Raw genomic sequence first — 17,173 nt, 5'->3', positions numbered from 1 at the left:
CATCAGTATGCATAAGTCACTTCACACTCACGATAACACACTTTTTGATAGTTTTGGACAAACAATTTTTAATTGACGAACCACTTTACGGTCAACGAAGGGAAGACACATTCTGAAGAAAATGTGGCAGCCTGTTCTACAGATCCAAAATGGAGGCAGGATGCCGTGTGAGCATGTACCTGAAAGAGGTGAGTGAATTTGGGTGGAGCAGCTAACTCCAGGAGAGGAGAAGCAGGGAGATGTTGGAGGGCTGAAAGGTGACTGAATATGGTAGATCCTCACATTTTGCCCTGATTCTCTGTTTGACTCATCTGGGAAAACAAATCACACGTTTCACAAGTGTTTTTCTTTTATCTGATCATGTATCAAGTAAATGGAGAGGGTGTTTTACCTGGTAAGAAGTAGGGTGGAGGTGTTGGAATATGCTCCTCCACTTTTGATGATGAATCCATTCAACAACTTGTTGATGTACCACAGAAAACTGAAAGTGAAAATGTGTTTGCAGCCTGCAGCGGTTCATCTGTTAGTATACCAGGTGCAGTGGAGAGGTACTAATTTAGATCTCCTCTGATTGGTTTATGAACTATTACCCACAAGGCCATGGCACAATGATCTTTATAATGTGGCAGAAGTCATTTGGAGGTATTCTTTAAAAGGTTGCACTACATGTCCACCTTGCTTATGTTTAATGTAGATGTATTGCCTGTAATTTGGAGGCCTTCCAATCGTATTCACTTCCTTGGATTTAAAAAGGTTTTAATGTTGTCAAATAAATACTAATATATAAATAGAATGACAGGTGTGTGTTGGTATGACCTACATTTTCCTTATTGTGATGTCTTTAAATTACATCATCTTAGGTCAAGCAAACAGTATAAGAAAAAATTAAGTTATTCTTAATATTAAAAGATGTAAACATTTTCTGTTGGGATTTTTTAAAACTCAACAGTTTTTGGTTGAGTTTAAAAAAAAAAAATGCACTAAAAACAAAATAAAATATATGTATGACACAGGATATGAATTATGGAGAAGGGGTGGGATTAAATAAGTGTATACTTCTTCCTACTCCTTTTTCGGACGTGTCAAAAAAAGAAATGTCATTCATATATCTCTAAGCTTTCTAGTAGGACAATTTTGTATTCACTTTGACATGTTTGAAACCTAAATCTAGAAACCCAAAATATAGAGAGATGATACTCTTGTGTGACTCTTGTGACCCTTCAGGGTCCCTGGGAATCAGGAAACCTTCCTCGAACGCTATCTCCTTCATTTTATGGGTGATGTGTCCACACGGTGCGCTAGGTGGTGCTGTTTCGTAGCCGGTCTGCCCACTTTGGGTGTGTTTCCTGGCCAGACCGCTAGAGGCGCTCTTTCACACTCGCCGTGCTTTTGTAGTGAGACGCTGGCGAGACGTCGATGTGTGTGCGCGAGGACTTTCAGTTGAACGTAACAGCTAGCGTGATGAGGCTAAGCTAGCTGTCAGTCAGGCATCCACGGTTTCGCTGCAGAGTTTAGCTTCCGGATGCTCCCGGTCGGATCGTACTGGCCGTCTTGACATTCCCTCAACATCCCTGGACGAATTCGTGTCGACTGACCAGAGTCCGCGAATTCGGGTCCATTCCTTATCTAACCTTTCCTTCCCCCTCCTCCTCTTCCTCCCGTTAGCGTAACTTAGCTTACCGGCTAACGAGAAGAAACCGGACCGACGAGGTAAGTTAGCATGCGGGCTAGCGAAATACGGCTAATGGAGGGGGGTTGCTATCAAGGTGTCTCCTGCGAGGAAAAAACGGGGTCTGGTTTAGAAAAGGGAGGCCGCCGGTGAAACGTGTGAATAGCAACACGTCTACATATCATTAAAAATATCACTCCGGCTGCTAGGCCTATCTAGCACCGGTGAAACGCTACGCTAGCAATTTGATTAACTTGCTAGTGATGGTTCGCTGTTAACGATTTACCGAGTGAGGCAACAAACCCGGTCGCTGGTATGTGATCGTAGCTAGCTAAATAAGTCAACTTCAGTTCACAGTATTTAACTTTGAATGCCATGCAAATACAATTGACACTATGGTGAAAGTTAGCTGGGCTAGCTGGGTTATTTTAGCTAATGTTAGAGGTGTTGAAGCAGCCCTTTTAGCCAGATTTGGGTTAAGCTAATGTGACGTTACCCAACGCTAACAAGTGGAATCAGAGTCATGCTGCCATAAAGTTAACAGTAGAAAAGTTATCAGTCTTTTTTTTTTTTTAATTTTATATATGCCGGTAGAGGCAAAGTTCAGCTCAGCTGTTGGCTCAGGAGGGTTGTTTTGTCGCTGGTTGCTCAACTAAAGTTGCGTTGCTGTGACTTCCCAGAGTTCCACTTAAGGACCACACCCAGACAAGATGTCCCTCCATCAGTTTCTGTTGGAACCCATCACCTGCCACGCGTGGAACCGCGACAGGACACGTAAGGCTGAGATATATCCTCGTCTATTTGAGTGAACCATGACAGACGCCAAGTTAGGGAACTAACCTGCTAGCAAATGTCTGAGGGAACACATATTAACCATGAACTAGTTTCTTATTAGCTTATTCTTAAGTGGTTTACAACAACTCACTATCAATAAGCAGTGATTAGGAAATGATATGCAGAAAAAGGCATTAGTAAGTGATTTATAATGGCTTAAAAACAACTGCTACTAATATGCATGCTAATAAGAAACTATTTAATGGTTAATGTGTGTTCCCTAATCTAAAGTGTTTCTGTATTTCTATAGTGAACCACAGAAGCCACCTGTTTTAAATAAGTGTATATTCTTCCATTGTTTTGAGTTTCCAGTTTGGCATTTGGCACACACTAGGAACTGGTCTAGCTGGTTTCTTGTCTGTACTTCCATCCTGTTAACCTGCTGGTTTTTCCTCCTTTTTTTTTCCTTTTCAGAAATTGCCATCAGTCCAAATAACCACGAAGTCCATATCTACAAAAAGAGTGGCAACCAGTGGGTTAAGACCCATGAGCTGAAGGAGCACAATGGACACATAACAGGTATTTCGATGACTTATCCATATACAATTGGAACAAGTGTGGCCTTTAATTGTCACCAACTCATGTTGACACACGTCTGATTCTGAATGCTCCACGTTTGTAAAAAGCATATTCAGCTCTAGATTGTGCCGTCATAATTAGATTATCGTCAAGCAGTGATTACAAACTCTCTTTGTTGCGTTGTGCTGTAGGTATTGACTGGGCTCCCAAAAGTGACCGTATAGTCACATGTGGAGCAGACCGTAATGCCTATGTGTGGTCCCAGAAGGAAGGGGTATGGAAGCCCACGCTGGTCATCCTCAGGATCAACCGAGCCGCCACCTTCGTCAAGTGGTCTCCACTGGAGAACAAGTTTGCAGTTGGAAGTGGTGCTCGGCTCATTTCTGTCTGCTACTTTGAGTCCGAGAATGATTGGTGAGACCGTTTGTACATCATGACATTTCTTTTTCAAAGTGCAATATTGTAGTTGTGTTATTTATTAGAAGTATTACATTATAAATAACACTGTGCATCCACACTAACTACTCGTATGTTACTGTAACAGTAACAACACTAAGGCTGAATTCACACCAAATCAGGCGTTGAATGATTGTGTAGTGGTGTAGCAGCATCATTTAATGCCAAGCGACTGCACAATGATTAATGCCTTTGTACTCACTTAATGGCAGGTTTGTACAGCTCTTGATCGCCGGGTACTAGAAACGGCACCACAGCGTGTCGTCGGGTTCCTTTTCTCACTGGGTTTTTGTTGTCTTTTATTCATTTTTTTTTTCTGGCATCCACTGCCACATTCAAATTAATTCCCACACGTCTTGGAAAACCTGAGAAACAGTTGATTTTTAATAGGCTGTAATGTTGTGGAAAAGCACTGAATCTCAATTCATTTAGCCGATTCAATAATTTTGATTCGATATATTTTCTGTCAAATTCATAGCACTTAAGCTAATGGAAACATGAAAATAATGTCAAATTAATTACATTAGTAATGGTGTATTTTCCTTTAAGGGAAAATGGGTCTGGGTTCTTTTAGGTTACATGTGAATATTAGAGTTTCATATTAAAGATGTCTGTGCTTTCTCAAATGCGTCAGGTGGGTGAGCAAGCACATCAAGAAGCCAGTACGCTCCACCATCCTCAGTCTGGACTGGCATCCCAACAATATCCTGCTGGCTGCCGGATCCTGTGACTTCAAATGCAGGTGAGTGTCATTAACAGTGAATAATATTAGATAGATTAAATGATTGCAAAGCTGCCACCATCCTAACTTGCTCTTTTACGGTCTGTTCTGTTTGTGGCTTCTCCTCTCTCCACCCTCCTCTCTCTGGCCTCCAGGGTGTTCTCAGCCTACATTAAGGAGGTGGAAGAGAAACCAGGCCCCACACCCTGGGGCAGCAAGATGCCATTTGGAGCTGTGCTAGCAGAATTTGGAGGAGCGGGTCAGTCTTTATAAGTGATAATACAAATCCTCTTTCATATGACTTGCAGTAATCCTTTTGAACTCAACCACATCTGCCTTTTTTTTTTAAATCCACTTTGTGTCTGTTAGGTGGAGGGGGTTGGGTCCACTCTGTCTCCTTCTCAGCCTCTGGTAACCGCCTCGCCTGGGTCAGCCATGACAGCACTGTCACTGTGGTGGACAGCTCTAAGACTGCCAGGTATATCCATTTCTACACATAGTACATACACATGGTTTTTGTAACATAAATGTTTTGTTTACATCGATCTGTATCCTTGAGACCTAAAATAATAATGATAATTGATAGGACTTACATAGTGCATTTTTGAATACTCAAAGGCGCTTAAACACATGATAATGCGTGTTTACTGCAATTCCTTCCTCATAAAACGTTTGCAAAGTACATTTTTAAGTATTTTAAATCCCGCATTAACATCAATGTTTACTAGCTTGCAGTCTTCTTCTATAGTATCTTCGGAGCTGCATTGCTGCATGTTTTTTTTTTTTTTGTGTGTCTTACCGCCACCTGTTGATCAGTGCAGTAATGTAAAAACATTGGCAGGGCTCTGTGTGAGATAAACCAAACAGGGAACCGCTCATAGAAAACTGCTCCATAGTTCAAAGATCAAAACCTCCCCAAAATCCCCATATCAGGAAACATTTTCTTTAATTTAACTTTTTATAAACAACATGAAATAAAATGTTAAGATTAGTCAAACAATTTACAGGTTACTCTATGGAAATTAAGTAGAATATATAACATTTTAAATGTGTGCAAATGATACTTTAATCCCTTACTGGAGGAGAATCAGACAGTATAATCTAAAAGGATTAACATGACTGGGTGTAAAAATTCAGCTACTAATGTGACAGGAAGTAGATGAGTTTGAACTGGACCTGCTACCTTGTTCATCTACTAAATATAATAAATGGAGAGATGGATGTGTGTAGATGGCGAGAGGAATGCGCGTCCAAAGCTGAATAACCCCTTTCATGAAATTAAAATCTTCTCCCACCCATTTGTCCCGCTGAAAAAAATGACATCGCATTAAAAAACATTTACAAATTGAATGTGGTGTTATTTTTTTCACTACTCTATATTAACGGCCTGTGTACATAACCATTGTTTGTAATCTGATCATCTACTTCAGTGCCAGTAAGGCGAGAAAGGTTTAAAAAAACAAAACAAATTGCAGGTGACATGAACTGAGGAGGTGGTGATTCTCTCGTTCTGCCTGGAAACCTGCACACACTGCAGCACTCAAAGCCTTTTGTTTTTCATTACAAAAATCATCATTTCTCTGACAACACCAATTTTTAAATTGTTTGTAGTATGCTGCCGGTTTAATCTTTTTCAAGTGAAATACAACTAATTAATCTGTGTGTGTGTTTAGTCCTTCACAGCTGAAGACGGAGTTCCTTCCTCTCCTCAATGTCATTTTTGTTTCAGAGAACAGTCTAGTAGCTGCGGTAAGAACATCAAACACACACTGTATATATTTCCACGCTCAAATACACGGCAAGTAATGCAAGGGATGACATTATAAATGTGTCGTCTGCGCTTTCAGGGCCACGACTGTTGCCCCATGCTTTTCCGCTGCGACGATGGTGGAACACTGACATTCGTGTCGAAGCTCGACCTCCCCAAGCAGAGTATCCAGAGGAACATCTCCGCCATGGAGCGCTTCAGGAACATGGACAAGAGAGCCACCACTGAGGACCGCAACACTGCCCTGGACACGCTGCACCAGAACAGCATAACGTGAGTCACGCTCTCTTCACACACCTTCATTATGGATATTTGCTTCATTTGGATTCAGTGAAATTCATTTAAAGATTGAGTTTTCACAATTTAGTCTAAATGTGTGATTACAAGTTTGAGTTGTTTGCATTACAAGAGTTTGTCCCTGTGCTTTAATTTTGTGGACATAAAAGAAGTGATTTTGAAAGGTGATGTGTTGCTTTAGTAATAAAGAAAAAAATAAGGAATAAGTCAACTTTGGAGGCTGCACTGAGTGGTGTTTGTAATATTTTATTTTCAGCGAGTCGTGACTACACCTGTTAGTAAAATACAAGGCAATTCAGCAGCACTACAGCGTTTGAAAAAGGAGCTCAACCATGATTTGTAGTACGTCACCTTTGTTTCAGTCGTTAGTTTGTTGCTTCATGTCACTGGCTTCCTCTGCACTGTAAATGTACTGTAAGTGTCTGGTATCTGATGGTATTTTAATAATGAATGAGCAATCTTTTTAAAGTATATAGGCTGTAAACATTACATTGAGTACACTTGTCTCATTCCAGGAACACAGTTTTTTTCCCCCTTTGTGTAACTTGAGCTGATGACCATTATGTGCAACCATGATGATGTCCCACTGGAAATCAAACCATGATAATAAGCTTTCAGTGTTTCCAAGCAAGGAACCATTTCCGTTCCTTAATGCCATTAAAAGTTTTCTTCATGGTAGTTTTTCCTTTTCATTTAGTCTTGTTTTGTTTGGTGTTTATTTCAGGGCCTGTATGGTCTAGATTTTGTTGGTTTTGTTGCGTTGTTAAGTTGATTTTGTGAAACCAGCTCAGTTTGCACAGTAAATATGAGGATACAGGCAGCTGGTTAGCTTAGCTTAGCACAAAGTTTGGAAACGGGGCAAACTGCTAGCATCACTGATTTACAACTCTTTGTCTGCATTTTTAAATCCCTACAAGTACCAAAGTGTTAAAACAACACATGTATGTGTTATGGTGGGTGGGCCCAGTGACCTTTTGTTACCCTAAAAAGCATATTGAATATTTATAATATTGAGGATCAGAAGTCTCTTTTCATACAAGTAAAATTCTATTCTAACTTCTTCAGCCCTTTAAAAACTGTCTTTGTGTCTCTACATGTCTGGTCTTCAGCCAAGTGTCTATCTATGAAGGAGACAAAAGGGAATGCCGCAAGTTCTGCACTACAGGCATCGATGGAGCAATGACCATCTGGGATTTCAAGGTACGAACGCACACAAACGGGCAAACCTCTTTCCCAGATCTCTCAGCTCTAACTCTCGTGTGTTTCCGTGTTTACCTCCTCAGAGTCTAGAAGCTTCTATCCAGGGACTCCGCATCATGTGAAGAAGTCTTGAAAATGAATGAAGAAAAACGCAGCAGGCCTCACTTCTCCCCCTCGACCTCCCAGCCCTCCCTCCCCTCCCCTCTCCACCTCCCCTCTGCTCCTGCGACGCAGCCAGTAACACACACAACTGACCACCTAATCGAGTGTCTGCTGAAGCACTGATCAGACCATAACACACTCTTGTGGGTGTGTGCAAACACTCACGCACACACACACTTAAGTACACAAACAGGCATACACTACACACACACACACACACACCCACTGAGCTGACGTGTGACATCACTGTTGATTTATTTTGTTTTGTTTGTTTTTAAATGAAGGTTAACCAGGTGTCAAAGTGGGAAGGTCCTCTGACACGTATTAAAACGTGAAGTGAAATGTGTGTTTTTATGTTCTCTAACCTCCTGTACCAAAAGTTGAACTCTAAAAAAGGTGCGTTTTATCCAAAAGTCAGACTGTATTTCACCTCAGATCAACCGCAACAGGGTCCCAGAATATCAATGTTTAGTAGAACGGAGGACGTGATGCTTTGCTTCCTGGAGTGCAGTTAATATTCTCCAGCAGGTGAAGTCATTGTTTAGTTTAGGACCCGGGTTATTGATATTCTGAGCTCGTGTTGCTGGTTGGCTGTACAGGATCTGACGGTGGGGAGAGAAAGCAGCTGTCTGAACGGTGCAGAGTCACGGCTGGCCAGCACTAGGCTCTGTAGCTATCACACTAAAACCACAGATGGAGGATTTCTATGTAACTGATCATGCGGTAGACATGAAATAAAGATGAAGTACATTTACAGTACACAACTCACTGGACTGCTCTCTTCCTTTTGTCTTTTCCTCTCACAGACGCGATTCCTTTAGTGGAATGTGCAGAACTAGTTTTTATTATGTGTTCTTATTTGTTGTTGTTGTTGTTGTTAGAGCAATCAAAGCAACAATTCTGTGTTTCTTCATTGACCTAGTTGTCTATTTATTACAGAATGGCTTAAATGACACAAGGAGGTAGCTGCAGAAGAAACCCTTGAAACTTCAGTTGTGCTTCAGGTTCATATCATTACTTTTCTAAGCAAACGTTCTTGTTACTGTATTTGTGTTTCCAGTCGGGCTTTACTTCACTACAGCTGTGCAGATATCAGCAGATGTTTAGCACATACTGTGTTCCAGCAGCCATACAACCATACTTATTAATTGGTTCCAGCACAGCAGATATGAGCCAGGGTCAAAGTTCAAGATGCATTGTCACGGCGGAAGTAGTATTCATTCCAATTGAATGTGTAACGCATGCAACAGTGCATTCTTTGTAAGGCGAAGCTGCAGTGTGTCATGAAAGAGAAGGCACAGTGATGGTAACATGGAGCGCTAGCACGCTAACATTAGCTTACTAGTAAACAAAGTAGAGTTGAGGCGGATGTGATGTCATTAGGTTTTGCAGGTATTTTGGTCGTAATCCAAAGAATTGGACGGATAATAACGTCATGGTGCTCGTGGATGAATGTGTGTGACTTAATGGGAACCCCGTTTAATTGATGAATTAATTTAATAGTTGAGATAAGTTCAGTTTGGACCAAAGTGGAGGAATAACATCCCTCTTAAAGGTTAAAACAAAAAACAAGTGGATAAAGTAACAGTAGGAAAAGTGAGGGGAGCTTTCAGGTGACGCATAAAAACTTGCAGTTGGGTTATCTGAACTGCTTATTATATAACTCAAAATACATGAAAACTAGAGCAAGTATATTCTATAGCCTGTCTCCCCCCCTGCAGTTTTCTTCCCTCCTCCTTGTTCCTCTTTCTTTATGCAGAAGTGAACATACGTCCCTCCCCCTTCTTTTCCGTGTCTTTCTTGCTTCTCTTCCCCCTCAGCCTCTACTTCCTCCTTTTTTGTAGCACGTTGTATTGTTGCTGCCCCTCCCTCCCCCCTCCCTTCTCCTCTCCTTTTTCTCTTCACAATCAAAAGTTTGCTCCCATTCTCTCACATTTCTGAACTGTTAACACACATTTTCTGCCTCAAGCGTGAGCCTGCATAAACTTCCTGTTTGTCTCCCCATCGGAGCGTCACTGTACCCTCCTCCACTTCCCCCTCTGACCTCCCCTCCCTCCCTCCCTCCCTCCCCTCAGCTCAGCTCCTCTCTTCCCCGAGCTCACTCTTGTCGTTGGCGTTCGCGTTGACTGGCCAGAGTCCGCGAGCTGAACACCCTCATCTTTATTTGATCTGCCACCATCCTCTCCTCCTCCCCCCTCCCTCTCTACCTCCATCTCAGCAGCTATTCACCCATTCATCTCTGTCCAGCCCTCAGGGTAAGTAGCCTGGAAAATATTTAACAGTTGACTGAGTGTGTTTAGACATGTCAGTAACGCGTACTCACACACCCACGCTGCACAACGCATTTAGAGTACAAAGCTAAAAGTGCAACAGGAACTCACACACACACACACTCAGAGTACAGGAACACGGATGTAGACTTTGTTTTTGAATCTTGTAAAAGCCGACTGTGATGGATTTCTTGGGCGTGTGCTCTAACTGTAAAGTGTAAAGTTTGGGAGATGTGTGTTACCTTTGACCTGCATCTTTTCTCTCATGCCTCCGGCAGTCTGGAGTCCGTTAACACAACCTCGGTGAGATAAGTTCAGTGGGGTTATTTCTGTGCACAGAAGGGAGGTAAAATCAGCTGATGGTGTGTTTTTTTCTTTACATTTTTACCTCGAATAGTCTGGACCAAGTCTTGAGAAAGGGTTATAAATAGTTCTGTAATTCAACTCTTTCCCCCCCTCTCTCCACTTCTTATTATAACAAGAATCTTTTAACTTCTGCTTTTTTTGACTTGACTGTTATCTCCCAGCTCACCATCCACTGGTTCCTCAAACTCCTTCCTGTTCTGTTTCTCAGATTTGATTGGCCATGTCGTACTACGGTTTCCTGCTGGAACCAATTAGCTGCCATGCCTGGAACAAAGATCGTACCCGTGAGTCCGCTCGCCCTCCTCCGATTGGTCACTCCCGTCTGCCGTCTCCTCTCTGAACTGCACGGCGTTTTTAATCACAGACATCATGGAACATCTTGCTTCAACTAGAATCTGTGCCAAAAGAACAAATCCGGTAATAGTCAGAGGATTGTGATTGGCTCCCAGGTGGGAGAAGGTATTTCCTGTTTCCTGTTAGCAGTAAGGGCGGCGTCTGAGGGCCTTTTCTGAGCTGCAGGAAACGAATGCCATATTTGGCTGTTTTGAACAGCGCTCTGGATTTCTGGGCAAAGAGGATGTTAACAGGCGGCTGTGGTCGAGTCATTGAGTCATACAGTTGTAGTTTCAGTCGGCTTGTAAGCGGAAAACACTTCAGTTTGCTCAGCTTACAGGCCGAACACTGAAGCAGCCGCACTGCTGCTTTCAGACGAACACGGCGTCTGACTCGTCTGCTGACTGAAACATTTGCTACAACATGATGGGAAGGAAGGTTGCAGTTCTTTTCCACTGTCTATTTAAAGATCCCATGTGTCTGTGTGCTGCCTGCAGGCAGAAACATACAGTATTCCTCCAGTTTTCTCATGCACCCAGTCAGCTGTCCACTGTTCCACTCCACGGATCAGTAAATCACACCGTCCATCGCTCTCTACTTGGTCTTCCCCGTTTCCGTGTGTCACTGAGTTGCAGTGCTTTCTTTGAGGATGCATTATAACTGTGTGTCTGTGCCTCAGAGATCGCCCTGTGCCCCAACAACCACGAGGTCCACATCTACAAGAAGGACGGGGCCAAGTGGACCAGGATCCACGAGCTGAAGGAGCACAACGGGCAGGTGACAGGTGAGACGCAGCCATTTACTCTGATTACATGTGTGTGTTTGTTTTGGGGTGAACTTGCCAAGTAGCAATTTGATTTTCAGCCATTATCTAAACATTCCTTTTAAAATCCCATCCATCCATCCATCGTCTACCGCTTATCCTGTATTCAGGGTCACGGGGGGCTGGATCCCAGCTGTCATTGGGTGAAGGCGGGGTTCACCTGGACAGGACGCCAGTCTTTTAAAACACCTTATAAACAAAGTGCAGGATTTAATGAAATAGTCCAACATTTTGGGTAATACACTTATTTGCCCTCTTGTCAAGAGTTAGACAAGAACATCAAAACCACTTCCTGACTGTACAGGAAGTATGAAGCTGGAGCCAGCCGCTGGATAGCTTAGCTTAGCACAAAGACTGAAAACGGAGGGAAACGGTTAGCTGACCAAAGGTAACCCATCCCAATCTAAAACTAGCCCACCAACACGTTAATAAACATAAACATTAGATTTTGTTTTATCCATGCGAGTGCAAAAATGACACATTGTGGCTTCCCCGTTTCCATTTTTTTGTGCTAACATAAGCTTATCATATTAGCATCCAGACATCTAACTAGACCTTTACCACCCCACACTATTCCTTCCATTTTACATCTCACTTCCAAGAAAAACTAAAAGCTGCTTATGTGAGAGAAAGTCATAAATCTTCTCATGTAAGGTATTTTAAAAAATGGCAACGTCTTCCCTTGAAACTACAGTAAATGATGATGCATGATGAGATGAGATGGTAATAGGAGTTTCTCGTCCCTGCAGGGATCGACTGGGCCACGGAAAGCAACCGCATCGTGACCTGCGGAGCGGACCGTAACGCCTACGTGTGGACCCTCAAAGAGGGCACGTGGAAGCCCACCCTCGTCATCCTCAGGATCAACCGCGCCGCCCGCTGCGTCAGGTGGTCGCCACAGGAGAACAAGTTCGCCGTGGGCAGCGGCTCACGCCTCATCTCCATCTGCTACTTTGAGCAGGAGAACGACTGGTGAGGGGGTTTTTATTCAGCTTCCTGCCACACGATGTACATGACGGCTCACGTTTTTAATTATCACCAACCATAAGCTTCTAGCATGCTTTTTATTATTAATCAGGTGGGTGTGTAAGCACATCAAGAAGCCGATCCGCTCCACCATCCTCAGCCTGGACTGGCATCCCAACAACGTCCTGCTGGCTGCCGGATGCTGCGACTTCAAATGCAGGTACCAGTGAATCCATTCCATCTTAAAACTACAACTTCTGTCTGCTCTGTACATCTGTAATGTCTGAAACAGATTTTTGACTGAATAAAAAAATTTAAAAAAACCTTAAATTCACTTAACTCCGACTCTAATGTCATCACTTTTCATAGCACACAAATACAACATAAAGAAACCACAGAATTAATGATGAATCTGTCTGGACCACCCAGCCAGTTATTTTCATCCTCTTTGCCTCCTACGCATCCTGACCCCTTCTCGCCCCCCCAGGGTGTTCTCCGCCTACATCAAGGAGGTGGAGGAGAAGCCCGGCCCCACCCCCTGGGGCAGCAAGATGCCGTTCGGGGAGATGCTGTTTGAGTCTGGCGGGCAGGTGGCGGCGGGTGAGACCTCGGCTGGAGGCGGAGGTTGGGTGCACAGCGTGTGCTTCTCGCACTCGGGCAACCGCCTGGCCTGGACTTCCCATGATTCCACTGTGTCTGTCGCAGAGGGAGGCAAGACCGGCACGTAAGAGCGGGCGGAGCTGTGGGTGTGTGGGTGTGTGTGTGTGTTATGGGTGTGCACTCTGACCTTTTGTTATGCCTCTGCAGGGTGAACAGTCTGAGCTCTGAGACTCTTCCTCTGCTGTGTGTCACCTTCATCACCGAGAACAGCTTAGTAGCTGCTGTGAGTGTTCAATACATATCCAACATTTTATCCGTACCATATTTGGGATTAAACCTGTCAGCTCTCTGCGTGCAGCTATTAGCAACGTTTTTTGCAAAGAGGATATTTTGCACAACAAGATGCCAATTTTGCTCCAAATGTGTGTACGTTTCCTAATTTATGTCCAAAAAGCACAATGAGAGGCTATTTGCTTGGCAGTAGTTTATTTTTCAGGAGAAGCTTATTGATGCAGGTTTCGCGGCCACAAACGCTGTAACATTTTTACTTTGGCGCCTCACAGTGGTGGTATTTAAAAACATCCTTAAATCACCAAAATAATGAGAATAAATAATATCCATATAAGTGCGTCTTCCAGCTCATGTGCTTCTGCTCCTCCAGGGCCACGACTGTTACCCCGTGCTGTTCGTGTACGACGGAGCCAAAGCCAGCTTGACGTTTGGTGGCAAGATGGACGTTCCTAAGCAGGTGGCCCAGAAGGGCATCAGTGCCAGGGAACGTTTCCAGAACCTGGACCGCCGGGCCTCCGAGACCCAGAACAGCGACAGCCCTAACACCCTGCACAAGAACAGCATCAGGTGAGGAGATTTAAAGATGTGCATCATCATCATCATCATCATGATCGTATGTTTGTTGCCCAGAGTTTGACTCGTCTCCGACAATATTTCAGTGAAATCTCAGTGCTGGAAGGAGGGCGGAACCAGTGCACCAAGTTCTGCACCACCGGCATGGATGGAGGAATGGCCATCTGGGATGTCAAGGTAACAACAGAGATTACACAAGATGCCTTTAAGTAAGCAGGAGCGTCGAAGCGTCTCCGGTCAAACCATTTATTCGGCCTTTATTTGTGCCCACATCGGAAAGAGATGACTATTTGCATCGTTGTGATTGAATGTGACGTGTGATTGATTCACTACTGCAGCAGCTACATCCCATACAGTCTGCCATAGTCCTATCCTGTTGACATGATATAATAATAATAATATACAAACGATGTTTCTGATTTTGTTTTTTTCAGACTCTGGAGTCTGCAATGAAGAACTTAAAGATCGTCTGAAGTTTACATCACTCCGCTCAACGTATATTAGCTTCTGGAGATATGAAGAAAAACCGCTGCCTTATTACACAAAGCTTCTTTGCCTTATTTTAATCAGGTATTATTTGTTTTTATTGATCAGACTCGGGTCAAACAGTGTTTGTAATCCCTCTGAAGCTCCTTGCTGAGCTCGTTAAACTCAACGTTGTACACAGAGGAACTGACCGCAGGTCAGCAAACCGTACGTCGTGACCTAGATTAACCACAGAGCTCTGTCCGAGCTGAATGCTTAAAGTTGTTTTTATTAATCGTGATGGAAGGCTACAGTATGTGTTAAAAGCTTATGCTGGTCATAATATGCATTTAATAAATTGCTGTTACAGTGCTGAACAATGATTGGTTCATTACGGGTATGTTGTTTTGGGAAATCGGAGGTTTTAACAACATGAGGAAGTCGAGCTTGATGGTTCAGTCGTCATGGAAACATCAGATGAGAAACCAACTCCAAGGTCCACTTCCTCACTTTTTGCTCAGAATCCTGTTAAGATTGAAAACGGTACTGATGAAGACCATGTGATATGGTCAAAAACTCCTGAGAAGCAGTTTTATATATACAAATATTACATATTCATATATACCGGTACTTCTAAATATGTACACATACACATTTATTTACACACATTTTCCTGCATTTCATTTTTAAAAATGCAACTCTTTCTACCACTTCATAGCAGAATTAATCTTTTTCTGCCTTTTCTTGTTTACTGGCTGCTATTTGTTATAAATTATTATGAATTAGAACAAGAGAATATAGAGTAAAACATTCAGCCAGACGTTTCGGGGTAAAGAAGTTCCATCAATTTCAGAAGCAAATTACTTATTTGTTGTTTAATAAACAAGAGTGGTGATTGAAGTATAATTCAGGTGGAGAAAAGGTGGAAACTTCGTGATTAGGAACATTTCTGTGAATAAAAGCATTTGGGTATAGAATAATTAAATTAACAGAGCACCATATATATACTATATATATATATATATATATATAATTCAACATTATTGGCAAGAACATTTTTAACCCCCATTATAATCATGCATAAAAAACAACACATTTGAAATGTTTTAAATAATATTTTTTAAATAAAAGGAGGGGGGATGTACATGCTTAGACTTAATGGGACATTAAGCAGTTCCAGGACTTTATCATTGACCTGAGTTCCCCTTCAGGTCCACATCTGAACACAATAATAAAACTCAACAATCATCCCATTATATCACCGAGCAGCGCCTCCAGCCGCGCGCCCACACTGCCGCCTAGAGGCCTCGCCGGGAACTGCACGCCGAAGAAGGACTCTGCAGAAATGAGCCGTGAATCATCCGTCCAGAGAACGATGTGGCAGCCGTCAGTGATGACCAACAAGCCTCCTGCGGAGTCGTGATGCGCTGAAGCGGCGGCTGGAGCTCCAGCAGACAGACAGACGGGAGAGAGACAGACGGGCAGGAAAGAGACAGACAGACAGAGGTGTGTTTGGGGAGGGGGGAGAGAGAAAGGCCACCGACATCCACTCCACCACCGTGCAGGGAGAGCGGCTGTTGTCCCCCTGTTTTTGCTCCCACAGAGACGCCCACACTTCCGGACCGGAGCCTCTGGAGGCGGCAGCTGGGTCGGCATGCGTCCGTGTCCCGGTGCTGCTGGCGATGAGGATTCACCACGACGTCTCGGTACGATGCAGTCGAGCTGCCCGCCGCGATCCCACCAGAAGTGACCGGATTATTCGCTCCACGCCCGAGAGGGGATCCAGGCTTCAGCCCTCCTGTCCGTCCGCTGCTAACTGTTGCTGATCCCCTCTGTAAATGAATCTTATCAGGTGGGTGCTCATCATAATAAGCGTGATCAGAAATATAGATGATATAGATGTGGGGGTTTAATGAGGAGGATGCTGAGGATTTACATTTCATTTATTTTGTTTCATAACTGATCATCTTGGAGCTCATGTTTTTTTAATTATTTGCCTGACAAGCATCATCACAAGCACACACACCTACACATCCCTCCTCCTCCTCCTCATCTTCATCATCATGCTGTCTTTTTTTCCTTTTCTGTGTGCAGTTTGTCTTGAAGCACACAAGTAGGCCACACAAACAGGGCTGCATGGATGGTTTTCACATGGGGGGTCAGACAGCAGGTCAGTGCTGCACCCTGGGAGTTGTTTTCATTCAATGTGTTGATTGCTTTATTGGTTAATTGATTTCTTTGCTTTAGTAAAATGTAACCATCAGACACTCTTATTTCCCCCGACCAACAGCCCAGGAGATTTGATTTCCACTGATGTGAAACGGAGAACATCATCATATCTGAGAAGCTAATAACAGAAAACCCAAACCCGAATGTTTCTGTTCACCAAGAGCACAATCTCCCAGGTCATACTGAGAATCAGACGTGGTGTGGAACGTCTGAGTTCATGGTTATTTTCCCTCATTCACACATTTACACCCGAAACAATCAATAGATCAGTTGATTTGTTGACCGACGGACGATTGATTAATCTTTTGCAGTTGTTAAATCGAGGAGAAATAAATCTTAATGTGCTCTTTTCTGTGATTTGTTTTTAATGGAATATTTTCCTACAAAGCTGTCCAGCTCTCTGTCATGGTAGATGAGTTTAAAATACTGTTATTTATTATTGATGCTCAGAGACCTTGTGATTAATGATCATCTTCTTTAAGATCGTTTGATTATTTTTCACTACAAATTATGTTCAGTACTTATCTATGATGCAATGAAGAAATATTTTTTTGACAAAATGTAAAGTAATTCCAGTGTGTTTTAGTGCCATTTTATATTTTAATGATTATCAGGCTAATATCATGACTCC

The 17,173-nt window shown here is 43.0% G+C and overlaps 3 protein-coding genes across 5 annotated transcripts in view; all 3 read left to right on the top strand.

Moving 5' to 3' along the window:
* Positions 1-1,411: 1,411 nt before the first annotated feature.
* Positions 1,412-8,394, top strand: LOC311011108 (actin-related protein 2/3 complex subunit 1A). Its single transcript, XM_084005846.1, has 11 exons — positions 1,412-1,710; positions 2,350-2,443; positions 2,918-3,022; positions 3,214-3,436; positions 4,113-4,220; positions 4,355-4,458; positions 4,569-4,677; positions 5,873-5,948; positions 6,047-6,240; positions 7,374-7,464; positions 7,548-8,394. The coding sequence occupies exons 2-11, from the start codon at positions 2,380-2,382 to the stop codon at positions 7,584-7,586; spliced, it is 1,113 nt and encodes a 370-aa protein (XP_083861972.1). The 5' UTR covers positions 1,412-1,710; positions 2,350-2,379; the 3' UTR covers positions 7,587-8,394.
* Positions 8,395-9,724: 1,330 nt separating this feature from the next.
* Positions 9,725-14,696, top strand: LOC311011107 (actin-related protein 2/3 complex subunit 1B-B-like). 2 transcript variants are annotated; one of them, XM_084005845.1, is made up of 11 exons: positions 9,743-9,881; positions 10,175-10,242; positions 10,471-10,546; positions 11,275-11,379; positions 12,168-12,390; positions 12,497-12,604; positions 12,872-13,108; positions 13,192-13,267; positions 13,646-13,842; positions 13,935-14,025; positions 14,283-14,696. In XM_084005845.1, exons 3-11 carry the CDS (start codon positions 10,483-10,485, stop codon positions 14,319-14,321), a joined length of 1,140 nt encoding a protein of 379 aa, XP_083861971.1. In that variant the 5' UTR covers positions 9,743-9,881; positions 10,175-10,242; positions 10,471-10,482; the 3' UTR covers positions 14,322-14,696. The 2 variants fall into 2 exon arrangements, with proteins under 2 accessions (XP_083861970.1, XP_083861971.1); XM_084005844.1 differs by lacking the exon at positions 10,175-10,242 and having other exon boundaries at positions 9,725-9,881.
* Positions 14,697-15,599: 903 nt separating this feature from the next.
* Positions 15,600-17,173, top strand: part of LOC311010652 (monocyte to macrophage differentiation factor 2) — an 8,582-nt gene continuing 7,008 nt past the window's right edge. The window contains exon 1 of one of the 2 annotated variants that reach the window (XM_084005237.1): positions 15,600-16,165. In XM_084005237.1, the coding sequence (XP_083861363.1) occupies positions 16,152-16,165 (14 nt within the window). In that variant the 5' untranslated portion in view covers positions 15,600-16,151. The remainder of the gene's footprint in view (positions 16,166-17,173) is intronic. The other variant, XM_084005236.1, reaches the window with a different exon arrangement.

Source organism: Eutrigla gurnardus (assembly GCF_963514095.1).
Source record: "Eutrigla gurnardus genome assembly, chromosome: 3".
Lineage (NCBI taxonomy): Eukaryota > Metazoa > Chordata > Actinopteri > Perciformes > Triglidae > Eutrigla > Eutrigla gurnardus.
The sequence above is the reverse complement of the archived record's forward strand: the minus strand, read 5'-3'. Positions and strand labels throughout refer to the sequence as shown.

Coding starts and splice junctions, on each gene's coding strand:
- LOC311011108 (XM_084005846.1), top strand. CDS start 2,380: ATGTCCCTCCATCAGTTTCTGTTGGAACCCATCACCTGCCACGCGTGG. Junction 3,437..4,112: donor TTTGAGTCCGAGAATGATTG/GTGAGACCGTTT, acceptor CAAATGCGTCAG/GTGGGTGAGCAAGCACATCA. Junction 4,221..4,354: donor TCCTGTGACTTCAAATGCAG/GTGAGTGTCATT, acceptor TCTGGCCTCCAG/GGTGTTCTCAGCCTACATTA.
- LOC311011107 (XM_084005844.1), top strand. CDS start 10,483: ATGTCGTACTACGGTTTCCTGCTGGAACCAATTAGCTGCCATGCCTGG. Junction 13,109..13,191: donor GAGGGAGGCAAGACCGGCAC/GTAAGAGCGGGC, acceptor ATGCCTCTGCAG/GGTGAACAGTCTGAGCTCTG. Junction 14,026..14,282: donor TGGCCATCTGGGATGTCAAG/GTAACAACAGAG, acceptor TGTTTTTTTCAG/ACTCTGGAGTCTGCAATGAA.